Here is an 18,223-nt window from a genome sequence, read left to right as displayed (position 1 = left end):
AAATGGTGAAGCCAGCCTGATGTGCATGCCTGCAGTCCTAGCAGTTGGAAGGCTGAGGCAGGAGGATTTTATGTTTGAGGCCAGCCTAGGCTATGTGAGACCCTCTATCAAACTAACAAACAAAAGAAACCATTAGGTGCTAAATGGTTGAATATGAAAAGCCCCAATCCTAGGACTCAACAGAGCATCACTGTAAGACTCCATCCGCCCCCCCCCCAAGGGTCCTCAGACTCACTAGATTCTTGTTACATTTCTCCCCCACCTCCACCCCCAAAGGGTCCTCAGACTCAGTAGATTCTTGTTACAGTTGGTAAGCAGACCTCTTGTGAACAGATAGTGCAATTTCTGATAATAGGTGTTGTAGATAAAGAAGATGGAGGTTGTCCTCAGGGAAAGCTTCCTGAAATGATGGCATTTGAAGGGAATTCTGTGACAAACCAGAAGAAAGCCTTAGGCCAGCATTTCTCATGAGGACTGCACTCCGAAGTCCATAGGGGTGTGCATGTTCTCTGACACCCTTGAAAGAGATTGGCCCTGTCTGGAACACAGGCTGCTGGGAGGGGGTTAGGGGGAGCTGGTTTCTGGACAGACACGCAGGACCTTTGGAATGCTCACGACTGCACTCTGCAGTATTTATACCTCTCCAAAGGGAAGTCAGCTTTTTCATGTAGGCTGAGAAAATGCCGAATAAGGCAACTTCAGACCAGAACATGAGAAGCTGCCATATTTCACTGTAATTGCTTTCAAGTTAGGCCATGTTGTCATGAGGCAGTCATACCACAACCCATTCTGCCCCTGGTCTAGGCTGGACTCAGTGTCCTGGCATTTCAGCAGTGGAAGCCCTGGTTCCCTGTGCTGCAAAGGCTATTTGTGTCGTATTGCTGTGGTCCCTGGGTTCCATCCCTTGAGGGATCTGGTGCAGGTAATGGATCTTTGTATCATTCACAGGTACAAACTTACAGCCCGTTTCAGAGGCCTTAGAAACTAGCAAGGTGATCACCTCTTTGCCTGGGCAGCTGGTAACCTAGATTCCAGAAGGCTGAGCCCTGAAAGCACCTTTATAGTTAGTGACAAGGCCCAGGGCCCAGGAGCAGTCTCTGCTTTCAGGAAGTGAAAAGCTGTCTCATTGGGTCCAGCTTGGCCTGAGCCTGGCAGTAGCCTGGTAGATAGGCGATAACAAAGGTGGCTATTTACCCTAGAAATAAATAACTGCACCTACCTCTTCATGGACAAACCCTGGATGTCCCATCTGAGGACCCATGGAAGCAGGAGGCATGGGCACTGTCAGAGGCCACAGCAGACAAGGTGGGAGTTCAGGAGGTGGGATGGCGCCCTCTCCCTCAAAGCAGCCGGTGCCCCAGCGGAGCTGCAGACCCAACACACCCAACACGGTATTTCAGAGAGGAGGTTTGAAACCTCAGGACCCCTGGCCTTTGTTCCCTGGGGGAGGTTGCTGTGGGTAACTGCAGTTCCCTAGGTCCAGGGAAAGCATAGCCCAGTCTTTCTGGATTAGGCAGTGAATTGGCTTGCTGAGTGGGTGGGAGTGTGGAAGGGGGGTGGGTATCTTGAGGGATTGAACAGTTTTTCCTAAAATCGTGTCAAGTGAGGGGTTGATGGAACCCACCTGTGTGGTGTGTTAGGTAGGCCGAACTCTGTCCCTTCACATCAGGGCCAGTATGTGTGCCTTAGCCTTGGGACACATCACAGCCTGTCTCTAAGTCCAGGCAGACATTACAGGGCTTCTTGTTCTGTGCTGAGTGGAAAGAACGACTTTTATTTTGAGAAATGAGAAAGAAAATGGAAGAGACAATTCCAGCTGGGCCGACTGCATCCTGTCAAGGGCCATCCTTGTATTCCTCATCCCGCCTGCTATGGCACTCGGCCACTGGCTTTGGGAGTGCTTGCTTTCTTGCTCAGGGACAACCCAGAGAGAATTTACCTCTCTGGGTTGGGGGAGGCGTCACCATCAATGAAAGGCTCATTAAAGCCCACTGCTGCCACATTCCTGGCCGCTTAAGTCACCTCACAAACAATATCCATCATTCATTTAACCAGCCGCCCCACATCCTGATGGTTGGGAATGGACCCTGTGACACAGGAAGGACTTTATGACCAGTGATGCCAAGTCTTCTTCCCCTCCCCCAACCCCCCAGAGTGACAATGCAGAAAGCCCTAGGAGCCTCCCTAAGGAGGCTGCTCACTTTACCCAGCTCACCCCTGGTCTCACCTAAAGCAGGGCTGGGCACAAAGCCTCCCTTCTCCCGTCTGCCTTTTCACTCATGCCTCTGACTGAGAGCAGCATGGCCGCCCCAAAAGGGCTTTGCCTGCTTCAGCATGAACAGCACCTTCTTGATGAAGTCCGCTGACTCTCCAACACCAGTTCAGTGCTACACAGCCCATTTTGACACTCTGGCTTCTCCCCAGTGACACTGAGAACATAAGTCTACATTTCTAAGTCACACCAGGCATCCCCGACATGGCTTCTCTGCCCTCCTCCTGCCAGAAGAAAGTTTCTACTTTGTCTGCATCTTTCTTTTTTCTTCCTGGTTCTAACACCTTGGGCCTCCTGCTCTTTACACACACTCCAGCATCCATGTGGTCTTTGGAAGACCTGCGAAGCTGCCCTGTTGCCATTCCTTGTTCTTGCTCCTGTATTTGACCAGGTTCTGCTTCCTCTGACTCAAGGCCTTCCTTTGCACAGGTTTGTTCCACCATCTGTCTTATTCTTTGTGATTCCCTCACCATTGCTACTTGTGCGTGTTCTCTCTCTCTCTCTCTCTCTCTCTCTCTCTCTCTCTCCCTCCCTCCCTCCCTTCTCTCCCCCCTCTCCTCCCTCCTCCCTCCTCTCTCCCTCTCTCCTCCCTCCTCCTTCCTCCCTCCTCCTCTCTCCTCCCTCCTCCTCTCTCCTCCCTCCTCCTTTCTCCTCTCTCCTCCTTCCTCCCTCCTCTCTCCTCTCTCCTCCCTCCTCCCTCCTCTCTCCCTCTCTCCCTCTCTCCCTCTCTCCTCTCTCCTCTCTCCTCTCTCTTCTCTCCTCTCTCCCTCTCTCCTCCCTCCACCCTCCTCTCTCCCTCTCTCCTCCCTCTTCCCTCCTCCTCCTCTCTCCTCTCTCCTCTCTCCTCTCTCCTCTCTCCTCTCTCCTCTCTCCTCTCTCCTCTCTCCTCTCTCCTCTCTCCTCTCTCCTCTCTCTCTCCTCTCTCCTCTCTCCTCTGAAGCCTCAGTACCTACAAGTCGACGTCAAGGGGTATGATTGGTGTGGCCATCTGCCTCAGCCATGAGCTCTGCATTTCCTCTTCTGTCAGACAGGAGCAGTGATAGTACGGCTTCACTAACTGGTGTGAGACTTAGACTGGCTACTGTGTGGCAGGCACGGGGAGTGGTGCTGCCAATGGGCTGGTTGTAACAGATCTGCTGCAGTGGTTGTTCCCCACTATTAAGGTGTGCTTGATGTGGAATGTGGCTGGATTGGTCATGTATTGGCCCTGTCCAGGGTGAGGGGTATGCCAACTCAATTTCTATTGGGTGGTGTTGGGGTTTTGTTGTTGTTTGGTTTGGCTGTTTTGAAACAGGGTCTCTCTACATAGCCCAGGTTGTCTTATGTAGACCAGGTTGGCCCTGAACTTACAGAGATCCACTTGGCTCTGCCTCTTGAGTGCTGTCAGGGTTTGATTCCTACTAGACACTCCTCAGGCCTGATCTGGAAACCCAGAGCAGATGGCTGACTCCAGGCAACTGGATTGTTGCAAGTGGGCCTGAGAATTGTGCACAGCGGAGGAAGTTAGGGTGGGCACAGGGAGTGAGCCTCCAGCTATAGAAACCACCCTCTGTCATCCACCCCACAGTGCTAGTTTGTACTGGGGAGGGAGAGGAAGAATCTGAGCAGGGTGTTATTTTTGTAACCAAGTATAAAAAGCTATGAATTTTTAATGTCCTTTCCAACCCTAGAGCCCCCTCACTAGTCCTGCTGCACACACAGAGCAGTGGCTACTGCAGCCGCTTCTCCTCCACACAGCATCCTGAGTGCCCTCATCTCAGGACAGGAAGGAGCACCTATGTGTCCTCTTGCTGGGTGTTTTCTTGGCACCTGCTCTGTGTTCTGCAGCAAGAAAGACAGTACGTGGCCCAGCCACTACTCATCACAACAGGCTTTGGCATGTGCACGACCTCGAGCCTCATGTGCCAGGCCCAGTGTAGAAGGACTGGCTTGCATCACTGTTTAATCCTCATCTTAGGAGAGGATTATAGTCACCATTCAGCTTTCTCATTTGCCAAGGTTATGGCAGTTTGCCTCAGTGGCAGAGGCAAGACTACCTCATTTACTGCCCAGAGGACATGAGTAAAGATGGAAGGTGTTTTTCAAGGGCAAGTAGTGAAGTTCTGAGGACAGGTGGCTTCCCTGAGCAGTGGGGTCTAGTCATCATCCTGCTGTGTGGGAGCGGGACATCTGTACAGACACTTTCACAGTCTCATTTCCCCTCTAACTGCAGGAGTGGGCAAAGGGTCTGAACACAGGGAGGGCATCCTACCCTTCCTGAGGACTGGTAGGAAGGAACCCACTAGTGTGTATGATTCATCTGGCACTATCTGCCCAGCCTGTGACAGATGCTTAACTGCCTTGCTCCACAATTAATACGTAGAGCAACTATAGGAGGTGGACTCTGATCAATCCATTTTACAGGACAAGAGACAAGCTCAATGGGTAAAGTCAGTTGGAAACAGGCCAAATTACCCAAGAAGCTGGCATAGAGACTCTCATCTGTTCCCTTCCCACAGCATACTAGAGCAACCCATGTAGGCAAAGGCACCCTTCAGACACATGCCCTGGGCTCTGAGTGACATCAGAGTACCAGAAAGCTAACTCCCCAGGACTGCCTTCCTCCAAGCCCAGGCTGTCGGATGTGACTGCGGATCAGCCTTGTCTTTCCCCTGCACTGCACTCTGGGCCGCTAGTGCTGCGGATATGACCCAAGGCCTTGGTACTACAGGCAGGCACTCCACCACTGGACCACGCCCCGCTTACCTCTGAGGGCTGTACCTGCCCGCCCACTGGATTCTGGACAAGAAGGATCACACATGGCAGGAGAGTGGGCTGTGTGTCTGCTAGAATCCGTAAGATAATAAAAGGGCATGGTAGTTCACACTTGTCATCCTAATGCTTGGAGGTGGAGGGAGGAAGAGTTCAGAGCTAATGCTGCAGAGATGGCTTAGTGGTAAAGATCACTGACTGCTCTCCCAGAAAGCCTGTGTGCAATCCCCAGCACTCACATGGAAGTTCACAGCTATGTACATAGTGAGAGGAAGGCTAGCCTCTCCTACTTTTCCCCCTAAAGAAAAGAAAAAACAGAGAGACACAGGTGAAGACTGCTGTATGATGTGAGCCATGGTCTGTACCTGCAGTCCAGGGCGGGGCCAAGCACAGAGCAGCTAACCGCTTGTGGAGGCAGTTGACAGGATTTCTGAAATCAGGGACAGAGGAGACATTGAGCACGGCTGTAACCCTCCACAGCCTTAGCACACAGGTCTTCATTGCTGTGTTACAGAAGGAAAAATGGATGTTAGGAAAGGTTAGGAAACTTGTCTCAGAATTATAGCCAAGTCTAGACTTAGTTTGTCTGAATTCAGAACTATAGGGTGAAAGAAGGGGAAATGGGGCTGGAGGAGAGGAGATTGGTAAACAGGCCAGTGAGAACCTGCTCTGGGGTCCTTCCCCTGGAGGTGCACACAGCTGTGGATAACAGAATAGACAACTGTCCAAGATCAATGGCTGTCTGAATGGCACTGGGGTAGAACCAGACCATGGGGAGCTGGTGGGGTAGAACCAGACCATGGGGAGCTGGTGGGGCAGTCTCTGGGTAGGAGGAGCTACACTATGAACTGCTGTAGCTTTTGTTGTTCTTGTTGTTGTTATGAGACAGATTCTTGGTATGTTAGCTCAGGTTAGCCTCAAACTATGATGCTCCTGCCTCTGCCTCCTGGGTGCTGGAGTTATAAGCATGTACCACCACATCCACATGGGCTGCATTTTGAGTGATGAGTAAGTGGTGGTTCCATTGCAAGGCTACAAAGTAGGCAGGGCCATGGTTAGTTGAGAAATAGCAGTGTGCAACCAGGAGGGGTCTCTGTCTCCCAGGCATGGAACTCTGCATAGCAGCATGGGTGAGCCGTTGGATCTGGCCATTCCAGCTGCCCTCATTTGCTGAGTCTTCGATGTAGGTTGGTGTATTATTAGGCAGTGTCTTTGTCTAGAAGGCGCCTTATGCTGAGTCTCTGAATGAGCAGGCTTGCCGGCAGTTGTCAAAACACATGATGCTTGGCGAGAGGCTCCATGGAAGCCCTTGGCACCCCGTGTGGCCTTTGCTTACACCCCAGGCATGGAATGTGCTCTTGCATGTTCCTGGCGGGTTGCCCATTTCTGTTCTGGGGGCTCCTAGGAGAGCAGAGGCTTGGGTTTTCCCAGATCCTGCTGTGGGAGGGAGAAGGCCAGTTTCCCCCAGAAGATGCCTGGGCTTGTTGGTATTAACTGATCTGAGCCGCTTCTGTGGCACAGATAACAGGCTCCAGCTTGCAGGCACTGAGTGGCCCTGCACTTGGGTGTTCTGCCATCATTTGCAGTGTGCTGGGGTCTAGGACTGCAGCTGCTTTGTAGCCTTCTAAAGCACATGTTTTTTACCATCTACTTGATCTTCAGAAACTTCCTAGATACGGCTGCCTTACCTTTTAGCCACCCACCCCTAAGGCACATTCAGTTTCCAACATTTGGAAGAATGGACCATGTAGGGAGGCCAAGGTGTTTGACCTGTGAGGTCACAAACTATGGGTCAGAATTGGGGGTCAGAGTCCTGCCTTACAGAAGAGGGCTTAGCTGCTGGGCTACCTCAGCTCCAGTGAGCCTTACTTTGCTCACCCAGTAGCTTTCTTGTCCCAGGTCATATGTGTCCAGTAATAGAAAGCTCACAGTGGAAGATCCTGCTTCAACAGAACACTAGGTAAAGAAAGCTATGACCACTTGGACCAGTGTCTGCCTCTTTAACAGCCTGCCTAGATAGATCACTTTTAAGATCAGGAAGAATTTGTATGGCGTTGGATGTGGTCTCATGCTTACATAATCTCAGCATTTGGGAGGTAGAGGCCAAAAGAGCAAGAGTTCAAGGCCATCCTTAAGTCCAGCCTGGGGTACATGAGGATCTGTCTTAAGGCATGATGTATATAGAGGGTCAGTACTGCTTGGTGCAAAGCCCTGATGTTGGCTTACCTCCATCCTGTCTCTGTTCCTTTTCCCTAGACCTTCACAGCCTGGTGCAACTCCCATCTGCGGAAGGCTGGCACTCAGATTGAGAACATCGACGAGGACTTCAGGGATGGGCTCAAACTTATGCTTCTGCTGGAGGTCATTTCAGGTAAGACTCAGGTAGCCCTGTGCAGCCCGTACTTACCCCGTCCCAGCAGGCATTGCTGCTGCCCCCTTGCCACTGGGAAGCTTGACAGTTTCAGCCCGTGTGGTGGGGCTGGGAGTGGCTTGAGCAGCTCTGAAGGGCCCCTCACCACCTGTCTTCTCAGGGGAGCGGTTGCCTAAGCCAGAGCGGGGAAAGATGCGCGTGCACAAGATCAACAATGTCAACAAAGCTCTGGACTTCATCGCCAGCAAGGGAGTCAAGCTGGTGTCCATCGGGGCAGAAGGTAAGCAGGGGTCCTGCTGCTAGGCAGGACTTCTGTGTGCTGAATGAATCCAGGAAGCTTTGCTGGTAGTGACTAACAGTGGCTTCTACTCGATAGCAAGGAGGATCCATGGCCTCTACACCCTTAAGCTAAAGCTAGTGTGTACCGGGGCTGAGGAGGAACTCTGTGAATTGGCTCCTGCACACATGACCTGATTTATGTCTGTCAAGAGCACCTTTGCCAGGTCCATATGGGTAGAAGGAAATACAAGGAGAAGAAGGGAGTTAGTAGCCTGATGGGGCATTGGAACAGGAAGTGCAAGGTCAAAGGTCAACCCCTATGCTTTGCTTCAGCTGCATGGGCTGAGTGCATGGCTCTGGATACCCAGGATCCCTGTCTTGGATGGACTCCTAGATCTGTACCACCAACCTCAGCCAGCCCCTCCTGGAGCAGCAGCTCCTTGGGGCCCTGGGGTTGAGTTCCCAGGCGCCTTTGGATGAGAAGAGGCTCATGAAGCCCAGAGGCTGCCAACAGCCTCTCTGCTCATTAGTCAAAGCAGTTTCTTGCCCTGACATCCTTGTTGTCCCAGCTTTTAGAAAAACAAAGAAAACTAATTTGCGTTAATGACAGGACTGAGAATTTGGCAGGAGATAGGCCGGAATGAGCGCTTCTGAGTTCCAAGGCCCTGCTCTGGCCGGGACCTCTGCGGCAGGGTGCCAAGCCTTGCATGCCACAGTAGAGGTAGCTGGTGTTTGTTTAAAAACCAAAACCCAAAAATTCAGTCAGGCCCAGAGATTTTGTGTCCTTGCATGGATCTTTTCTCCGGGCTCCGCTCCAGACCCGGCCTCTCACAGCTGCGTTTGTTTTGCTCAGAGGCTCATCTGTAAATACAGAGGGGTAAGAGGAGGGACCCAGCTTAGGTTCCAGTCTCCACTTCATTTGGAGGACAGCTCAGTCTGCAAATGTTTCCTCTGCATGCTCTAAGTGATCCTGTCCTAACCTATGACTGTCACAGGCCTAGACGAGGGTAAAGGGCAACTTCACGAAGAATGCTGGCCCTGCCAGGCATCCTCATGGTCTGGCAATTGAACATGGCTTCTTCGCTAGGGTTATGAGAGGGGGTGGCAATTTGAAGCACAGCTGCAGGTCACAGAGGCAGCTGGTAGATGTGTAATGAGAGTCCTCTTCCTCCTGGAACTTTGGCCAGCCTATACCTATGGCAGCTGTGAGATTGGTCATGTCCCTTGACTGAGGAAGCCTAGCCTTCTTGAAGCTTAGTTCAGCTTTTCTGGTGGGAGAGCTTACTTGGCCCCATGCTGTAGCAGACTGGTAGCCCTGCTTGATAATGAGTCTATAGCTGTGAATCCATCTGTGGACAGATGGGCCAGACATTCCATTCCTCTGCCTCCCCTAGAGCTCAAGTGGTAATGTGCTTGCCCAATACTGTCTACTGCAAAGGAACTTTAAGTAGGGGCACCTTGTGTCCAGAGGAAGGCTGCAGTGTAAAAGGCTAGCCATTTTGGAACAGTAACTCCTTGCCAGCCCTCTTCCCAATTTCCAGCTCAGCCATTTCTCCCTCAGTTCCCCAACAGTGTGCTTCAACAGTCTGTTCTTCACGTTCTCCCAATGCTAGCAGCTCCAAACTGTAACAACTGTTCTAGCCTATCTGCTCAGCTCTGTCTCCTAACATCTTCTCCACCAACTGTCTTCTCTTGCACTGCTGGCCCCATTTCTTTTTCTCTGCCTCAGCTGCCTTTTTTTTATAACCTATCCTGTCCAAGAGACAACCAACAATGAAGGTTATAGTATAGGCTAAGCAATTCTAACAGCTAAGCTTTTATTTGAGACAGTGTTTCTCTGTGTAACAGAGTCCTGGCTGTCCTAGACTCACTCTGTAGACCAGGTCGGCCTCAGACTCACAGAGATCCACTTGCCTCTGCCTCCCCAGTGGTGGTGTTAAAGGTGCGGACCACCACACCTGGCCCAACTAAGTTAGAAACTGGGACTCCTTTAAAGGGCCAGGTGCACAAGATAAATCACATTACACTGCAGGGTCACTAGGAGGCAGCATTGTTTAGTTGTGCAGAAGATTGTGAGTGGTGGCAAGGTGATTGGAAAGGAAGTGGCTAGTCCTTAGTAGGTGATAGTATAGCTAGTGGACTGACAAAAGACCTCCTTAATCCTGAGTGCAGGCTGCTTATGTAAAGATGGAATTTTACCACAGTAGTAGTGGATGACAAGTTTTGAAGTGAGGACCAGAGGCTTGGGACAGTCTTCAGAGGAGCAGTTCTGTGAGCTGGATCATTAGTGAGCTGTCCAGTGGAGATAAAGGCTAGGAAGCCTGTACAGAGGCTTAGGGACAGTGGCAACAGGCTTCTATAATAGTACTATCTAGACTAGAGCATGCTCACTGCCTCCTCCTAGTAAGGTAGGCTCTGCCCTAGTGTGAGGCAAAGAGCTTGGCTCTCACTAACAGCCTTCTCTCTCCTGCCCTTTGTCCTGTGTACAGAGATTGTGGATGGCAATGCAAAGATGACCCTTGGTATGATCTGGACCATCATTCTCAGATTCGCCATCCAAGACATCTCTGTGGAGGGTAAGACATGGTGGAGAGTATCTCTTCACTCTCTTAGGATGGGATGAGTTAAGAACGAACTCTAGTTTTGTCTCCATTCTCCTCCATGCTTTTTTGAAGCGTATCTTTCCCACAGCCCTTGCTGGCTCCAGGTTACTCCAGAGCAAAAGTGCTCTATGGCTTCTATTTCATAAAGCAACCCCAATCTCTCTCCCCTTGAAGTGGTCCAGAAAGTCTGGCACATTTGTACATCCTGGTGACCTGAGCTGCGGAGCAAACTCAGGATGCAGTTGGGCCTGGCCTTTTCTCTTTCAGCTGCACATACCTGTTGGGAATGTGCGTTGTGGCCTGCTTTGGCCATCCAAGAATGTTATCCTTTCCACCTAGCCACTGTGTATGTGTACACCACAAAATGAGGAAAGCCACGAGGCCAGGATCTGCAGGGGCTCCTGGGTGCTTGGTCACCATGGTGACCAAGATAGATGGATTCCTGTCTTCATAGGACTTCCAATGTGAGGACAGCCAAGTTACCCAGAGGAGAAGATGGTACTTGTTGGAAACAGCCTGAGGCTAGTCTCTAGGGCTACTCACCATGTGGCCTAGAGGTTATTGACAGGCTAGTCAGGGATGGGGGGTAGGTTCAGATCCTATCCTTGCCATTTTCTAGAGCAGTCCCAGTGACAAGGCTTTGTGGATTTGGGCTTTGTGTGGTGGTGGCTGGATGGGCAAAGATCATCCACATCCAGAATGGGGCCAGCTGCCGGAGCTGCTGTTGTTACCATGTCTGCTTTCTTTCCCTGGGTTTGTTTGTCCCAAGGCCTGAGACTGAAAGTCCTGTTTAGCTCGGGCCATGTTCTGAGGTTTAATTTTGAGCTCACCTACCGTGTGCTTTGCAGAGACCTCTGCCAAGGAAGGACTCCTCCTTTGGTGCCAGAGAAAGACAGCCCCGTATAAAAACGTCAACGTCCAGAACTTCCATATCAGGTAGGCACCCAGCAGCACCCTCCTGCTTCTGAGATCCAGGTGCTTCCTCATACCTGGCTTTCCTTGCCATGTTTCCATCCTGGCCTATGATATATAACAAACCTCAATAAGTCAGCAAACCTCCAGTAAGTGCCCATTGGAAAGTCCCGTCTGTTCCAAAAGGGGACTGAAGCTGCTTAAGACAGCTGTAGGCCTTCTAGCAGGTCTCAGGCCACAGTCAGGCTTTCTCTTCATTTTTACATTTTAAGAGAGGCCAGTACATAGATTGCTGTTGTGTTTTAACATAAGAAAATGTGCTTTCCAACTGCTAAGATGAGCAAAACTCAGCCTAGCCAAGGCTCTACTGTCCCTGGGTGAGAATAGATGTTGTTGCTGTAAACTGAAAGAGGCAGGGGTCTGTGCCGTGTGAGGCCAGGGCAGCAGGAGGCTACTGTCTGCCTGGGGTGTCCCCTGAACTTAGACTCTTTCAACACATGACTTTACCATGTGATGTCTGGAACAGGATCCACAGGGCCCTGCTGTGTCACTCCATCCTGATTGTGTTCTGTTCTTAACAGCACATGGTTCTCCTTGATGGCTCTGCTCAGTGTATTTCCTTTGCTGCTGTCTGCAATTGATCTCACTGATTTCCTGAGTCAGTATCTATAGTGTGCCTGCTGCTTCTACACATAGGGCACGGGAAAGGCTCTGCAGCAGGGAGCACCACCCTTTAAGCCCAAGCACTAGTTGGGCTGTTGATTCCAAATAGTGAGGTGGTGGGAAATGAGTAACTGTTCTAAGCAGGTGATACAGCTCCATCCTAGAAGGAACCAATCCTTGCAGGATCTCAGGGAAGAGACTGGCTTTGTAGGGTTCATTTTGCTTAGGGACCTCTGGCCACCAAACATCCAGGCACTTAGCTAGCCCCTGGCCTATGCCACCATGGTTGAGTCAGCCAGGATTCAAAACCCCACCTGTCTCCCCATAGAGGGCTGTCTCTCGGTGCAAGCCTATCCTTTTCTATGAGCCCTCATATGCAGTGTTAGGCTGCTTGGGGCATCTCAGTGGCCAGCAGAAAGCCAGCACTTATGACATGTCAGGTTCTGTGCAGGCATTAGCTTATTTACTCCTCTGAGGTAGCTGCTGCCTCTTCCCATTTTACAGGCATGGAAACAGGGATCAGTTCTGTGATTGTTCTCAAGGTCACACTGTCATTGCCAAGTCAATACTTTTTTTTTTTTTTTTTTAACATGTATTTATATGAGTACACTGTGGTTGTCTTCAGACACTAGAAAAGGGCATCAGATCCCATTGCAGATGGTTGTGAGCCACCATGGGGTTGCTGGGAGTTGAGCTCAGGACCTTTGGAAGAGCAGTCAGTGCTCTTAATCACTGAGCCATCTCTCCAGCCCCCAAATCAATACTTTATCCCAAAGTGTCTGGTTCTGAGGTTGTGTTCAAAGCTACTGTAGTATCATGTCCCTGCAGTGCCTACCACTCACTGAGCCTGCTGTATATGGGAATTAGTCATTGGTGTAGGCCCCCCAGGAGCTATCAGGGCTCCCAGAACAAGGATCTGCAGCTGGTCTCTGCTACTCTGTGGGTTCTTCTTTCCCCACCCTTTATCCCCCAGTTTCTTCTCCCTAACACTAGATAGGTGAGGGGTGAGGGAAATTGAACCCTGACCCTAATCTTGTGCCTTTTGTTTCTTCTTTGACCACAGCTACTGAAATACTACAGCCAACCACCCTAAAAAACCAACACAAACATCCACCTCACCTCTTGGGCCCTAGATCTATATACCCTCTGAAAACTTCCTGAAATTCCAAACGTCATGCAATCTCAGAAGTTGTCTGCAACTAACAAAAAATGCTTCTGCTAGAGCATGAAGCAAATCACAGTCAGCTGCTGTGGACAGTCTGAAGCAGCCCCATATCACCATGCTTGGGATTATAACAAAAACACATTCTTAAAATATTTCTGTTTAAAAAAAAATCCATAATCCTCAAAAATGTCACTATAGGGACCCACTTCCTATCCTTTACCTTCTCTTACAGCTGGAAGGATGGTCTGGCCTTCAACGCGCTCATCCACCGGCACAGACCGGAGCTGATTGAGTATGACAAACTGAGGAAGGTAGGTATCCCTGGTCTCCATCCCCACAGCTGACCTTCACAGCTGAACTCTGGCCAGCTGCACAAATTGGGGGCTGCTCAAGTTAGCTTTCACCCGGTCACTGGCTTGGTTAAGTCTAACCTGGACACTCTCGGCACTGTCCAGTCCTCCATGGGCATAGCAACTGGCTGGGCTGTTTTAGGGTCTTACTTGACCATTGACCCCCTTCCTTGACTTTCTGGATTCTAGAAGCATTCTTCTGTCCAGAGGAAGAAAGAAGGAATTTTGAACCTTCCCATCTGCCTCCATTTCCTGTGCGAGTTTTGCTCTTATTTGCTTATTCAGAGCTGAAGGTCTGGCCTCTTGGGAAAGGAAGGGAATCATGTCCAAAGCAACCAGCCATCTGTGCCATACTAGGCCCATGAGGTTGCAGAGTTAAGGGCCAGACAGCTGGAGAATGGTGGTACCCCTAAGCTGCTCTGGTGGGGGAAGGACCCCTGGAGATGGAGAGAACTCAAGAGTCAGGGGTGCCAGGGGAGCACCGGCACCCAGCCTTCTTGGGTGTGGTAGGAACGAGGATTGTGTTGTAGTAGAAAACTAGTGAAGGGAGGGAGGTAGATCAGGCCTGTTATGCAAGCTCTATCCACTGTTAAAGCAGCGGGGTCCTGTGTAGAAGCTCAGGTGTTCTAGGGAGGGAAACATGGATGTGTGCGCTCTCTCTCTCTCTCTCTCTCTCTCTCTCTCACACACACACACACACACACACACACACACACACACACACACACACACAGAGTACCTTATGGTCTCTCAAGCCTGAACCACACCCTCAAAGGTTCAGACCACAGGGTTCAGCTAAGGCCTGTGGCTGGCTGGCAGTTCTATAAGTATGCCTACATTTTTCTAGAGAAAAGGTTGTAGTTCGGCTTTGGGCAGGAATTGTGCTATATATATAGCAGGCCTTTCTCTGTATAGCAGCACACCAGGATGAGAATTCCTGACACTTTCCAGCCCTGCTCCTCAAGGTTGTCTCAGGTCAGCGTTTTGCCTTTTACAATTGCCTGGATCCTGTTCCTGATGGAAGTCTGTGTTTATTCTACCTGCCTCCCCAGGATGATCCAGTCACCAACCTCAACAATGCATTTGAAGTGGCTGAGAAATACCTTGATATCCCCAAGATGTTGGATGCTGAGGGTGAGTACCTCCCCTATGTTCAGTCAACACCATGATTCCTTGGGCCTTATCTCTCTGGACCTAGCTTTGGCTGGGCTCTACGACTCATCAAAGCCTCGAAAACCTTAGGGAGCTAGCTGGCTGAGCCAGGGTGAAAGGCTGGGTGAATCTGGGGTGGCCAGATGCAGTCAGAATAGCAGAAGGGGGGAGTGGTTAGTGCTTAAAGGGTCGATTTACTGGTACCACAGAAAGGACAAGGAGGTTGAAGCGGCCAGCTCCTGGCTTCCTGTGAACAACCCTGGCCTCTCCTGATCAGCCAGAGGCCCGGGCTCTGGAGCCTGCCAAAGTGGAATGTTGCTGTTTCCTTTTCCGGCATTGCTCCATTTCCCAGCCAGCACCACCCCCAGCAGGACCCATGTCTCTGGCCTCTGGTGGCCTTTGGAGTTCACTGTCCTGCAGCCCCTTGAGGCCTTTCTCAGAGAAAGGAAGTGGCTTTACTCCAGCTCAGTTCCCACAGCATTGGCCTTTCCTGAGACCATGGGGGGAGGTTAGGATGTGACTGAGCCCATCCAGCTGAGCAACCACTGTTGTTGAATCAGCTTAGAGGGTCTGTCCCCCGGCTTAGTTGTGGCTTTGGGAACCTGTGTGTCCTAGCAAGTGATCTCATCCCTGCTTGGGCCATTTAACCCTTGTTGTTCACTTACAGACATCGTGAACACAGCCCGGCCCGACGAGAAGGCCATAATGACATATGTGTCCAGCTTCTACCATGCCTTTTCAGGAGCGCAGAAGGTACCAGGCAGGGCCAGGCAGCCCTCCTCGCCGCCACTGCCCAATGCCGCCGCTGCCTTTCGCCTCCCACGCTCACTTCATTTCTCTTGCAGACGGCAGTGGCCTCTCTTGGACTGGAAGCCAGCTCCCTCAGTCCTGGGCATTGCCGCCTATCTAGTCCTTGCTCAGTCTATTGAATGCCTACTGTACACCAGGCTCTGTTCAGGCAGTGAGAGCACAGGCAAGTCCCTGCTGCAAGCAAGCTTGTTTCCCAGTAGGTGAGATAGACAGCATATTTCAGGTCATGTGATACAAGGAGTCAGTGGAGGGCAGGGGACAGGGTGCTGTGGCAGAGCCACCTGGGTCCCCTGGTAGCTGGGACCATCAGTTGGAAAGGAGCTTCACTCGTAGCTGGGGCTGCCAGGTGAAGGCTGCAGAGGCAATGGCTTGAGAGATGGGCAAGGAAAGGAAAGGTGCAAAAAGGCAAGCAAGCTGTTGGTCATTCTGCTTAGGGCATTTCTTTCTTTTCTTTTCTTTCTTTCTTTCTTTCTTTCTTTCTTCCTTTCTCTTTTTCTTTTTCTTTTTTTTAAATTTATTTGGAATATCTTTTATGTGTTTTGCTTACTTGTGTGTTGGATCCCTTGGGACTAGAGTTACAGATGGTTGTCAGCCATCACGTGGGAGCTTGGATTGAACCTAAGTACAGTGCTCTCTTAACTGCTGAGCCATCTCCCCAGTTACAGGTTCTTTTATTTTGGCTTTTGAGACAGTGTCTCGTACATATGGCTCAGCTAGCTCAAAAGTCCTGAGACTCCATATGCTACCACCTGGGGCTTTTTATTTATTTATTTTGGCGGGCGTATCCTCTTGATATAGTCCTGGCTATCCTGGAATATTGGAACTTTCTATATACAGACCAGGCTGACCTTGATCTTCTTGTCTGTCTGTCTGTCTCTCTCTCTCTCTCTCTCTCTCTCTCTCTCTCTCTCTCTCTCTCTCTCTCGGGTGCTGGGACTGCCAATGTATGATAGTGTTTGACTCTTTTTGAAGCAGAATCTGATTCTGTTGCTTCTCCTGCCATAGCCTCCTGAGTGCCAGGATTACAGATGTGCACCATAGAGCCCAACATACAAAAATGGCTGGTAGTTTGATTCTGGTAGTTTTAGACATGGTTCTGCTTAGGGTTTCAGACACAGTTGCTTAACTTTTGACTTTTGCAGCTCCTTTCATACAGTCTAGTTAGTTTCAGTGACCTGTTTGAAAATGAAGCTCCTCTCTCAAAGCCTGGTGACCCTTCTGTGCACTATGGCAGGGCATGTCCCCTGGTCCGAGCTCCGCTGGTTTCCAGTCCAGAGCAAGCGCTATTCTTCCCGCATGAGCCTCGGGCTGGCTGGCTACCTCCCTCCTGCATCTTTCACTCTCTCCTGTCTCTCTCTTTCTCTCTCTCTCTCTGCGCAGATATTGTAGGCACTCTGAGGCCAGATGAGAAGGCCATCATGACTTACGTGTCCTGCTTCTACCACGCCTTCTCGGGGGCCCAGAAGGTGAGCCAGGGTGGGAGGACCCTGTAGCCAGTCTCTGCTACTCTGTGGGTTCTTCTTTTCCCACCCTTTATCCCCCAGTTTCACCCCCTAACACTAGATAAGAAAGAAAAAAAGGATAGAGTGGGGAGAGAGAGATAAGAGATTCCTAAATCTAATTTCTTTCCTTGTATTTATTTATTTGAGGCTGACCACTAACAATTCAAGACCAATACTACCTCTTGGGGCCCTAGGCATTTATATACCCTCTGAAAGGTTTACAGAATCCCAAACTTCACACAGTCATAACTGGTAGGCCCACACCTCTGCTAGAGCATGAGGCAAATCATAGTCAGCTGCTGAGGACGGTCTGAAGCAGCCCACACCTGAGTAAGATGAAAGATGCAAGTAAGATGCAAGATCCCTCGGTGTTGTGGACTGAGATTTATCCTTCCTGTCGAGTCAGCCCTATATGTCCACGTGTCCCTGCATGGAGACCTGACTGAGCAGCCTAGGGCTGTCGTGGTCATAGGACCCTCGTGCCTCCTGTTTGGCCAGTGTTTCCCAAAGCCTCACAGACTTTCTTGCATAGCCGCCTATGGTGGATGTGACAGCTCTGACCACACAGGGAGACAGAAGCCCAGATCACTCATTGTAGATGATAGAGTCGGTGTGTGACCCTTTGCTTGTCAGGAACTCTACTTCAAGGCCACCTACCTGTGAGGCTCCTCTCAGAAGTCTCCTGTCCAGATGCGCAGGCGGCTCCTGGGTGAGTCAGGGAAACATGTCTATTATGGTGTGATCTCCCAGAGCCCTGCTGACCTCACAGCACCATCGTGGCTCCCGTCAGGGACTCACACGTCTACATAGGAGTCTTGGCACTTCTGTACCCTCCTGGCCTTTGTGTTAACAGCCCAGGAGTTAGAGACGAACGGTGCTTGTTTGGGGACGTCTAACTCCCTGGGCCCTCTCCAGGGCCTTTACCTGCTTAGGTCCCATCAGAACTCCTCTGCACACCGGGGAGGAAATGGAGGCTGTTAGACTCATCTGAAAGAAAACGAAAATGAAGCTCAGAGACACCACATCTGCTGTATACTGCCTTCCTAGAACCTTACATCCAGTGGGGACCTCATCATGGGCAGTCTGGCCTGGCCCTGCTTTGCTCCCTCTTGGCAGCCTGATCTTGGATAGGTTACTTCAGTTTCCCCATTTATAAGATGAGAATCCTATTGCTCCTCACAGGGATTGTTCTAGGCATCTAGTAACAAGCTCCAGGGTTAAAGGGAGTCTGTGGCACAGCAAGGGTGCTCAGTTCCTTCCAGGCCCCTCCCCAAATGGCCAGTTTTCAGTGCCCCTTTCCTACCCACCCAGCATGGGTTAGATCTTGTATGTGGAGTGTTTTACTGGATGGAAAGCACGGAGAGGGAAGACCCCACACACACACTGACTGGTA

The 18,223-nt window shown here is 50.7% G+C and overlaps 1 protein-coding gene across 10 annotated transcripts in view; it reads left to right on the top strand.

Moving 5' to 3' along the window:
• Positions 1 to 18,223, top strand: part of Actn4 (actinin alpha 4) — a 70,132-nt gene that overhangs the window by 35,792 nt on the left and 16,117 nt on the right. For 5 of the 10 annotated variants that reach the window (XM_034519983.2, XM_076930881.1, XM_034520001.2 and 2 more), the window contains exons 2-8: positions 7,280 to 7,394; positions 7,555 to 7,674; positions 10,163 to 10,249; positions 11,125 to 11,212; positions 13,249 to 13,327; positions 14,419 to 14,500; positions 15,186 to 15,271. In XM_034519983.2, the coding sequence (XP_034375874.1) occupies positions 7,280 to 7,394; positions 7,555 to 7,674; positions 10,163 to 10,249; positions 11,125 to 11,212; positions 13,249 to 13,327; positions 14,419 to 14,500; positions 15,186 to 15,271 (657 nt within the window). Of the gene's footprint in view, positions 1 to 7,279; positions 7,395 to 7,554; positions 7,675 to 10,162; positions 10,250 to 11,124; positions 11,213 to 13,248; positions 13,328 to 14,418; positions 14,501 to 15,185; positions 15,272 to 16,708; positions 16,795 to 18,223 lie in introns of all 10 variants that reach the window. The other 5 variants (XM_034520008.2, XM_076930875.1, XM_076930911.1 and 2 more) reach the window with 2 other exon arrangements.

Source organism: Arvicanthis niloticus, chromosome 1 (genome assembly GCF_011762505.2).
Source record: "Arvicanthis niloticus isolate mArvNil1 chromosome 1, mArvNil1.pat.X, whole genome shotgun sequence".
Classification (NCBI taxonomy): domain Eukaryota; kingdom Metazoa; phylum Chordata; class Mammalia; order Rodentia; family Muridae; genus Arvicanthis; species Arvicanthis niloticus.
Note: the sequence above shows the minus strand (reverse complement) of the source record. Positions and strands in the feature narration are given on the sequence as shown.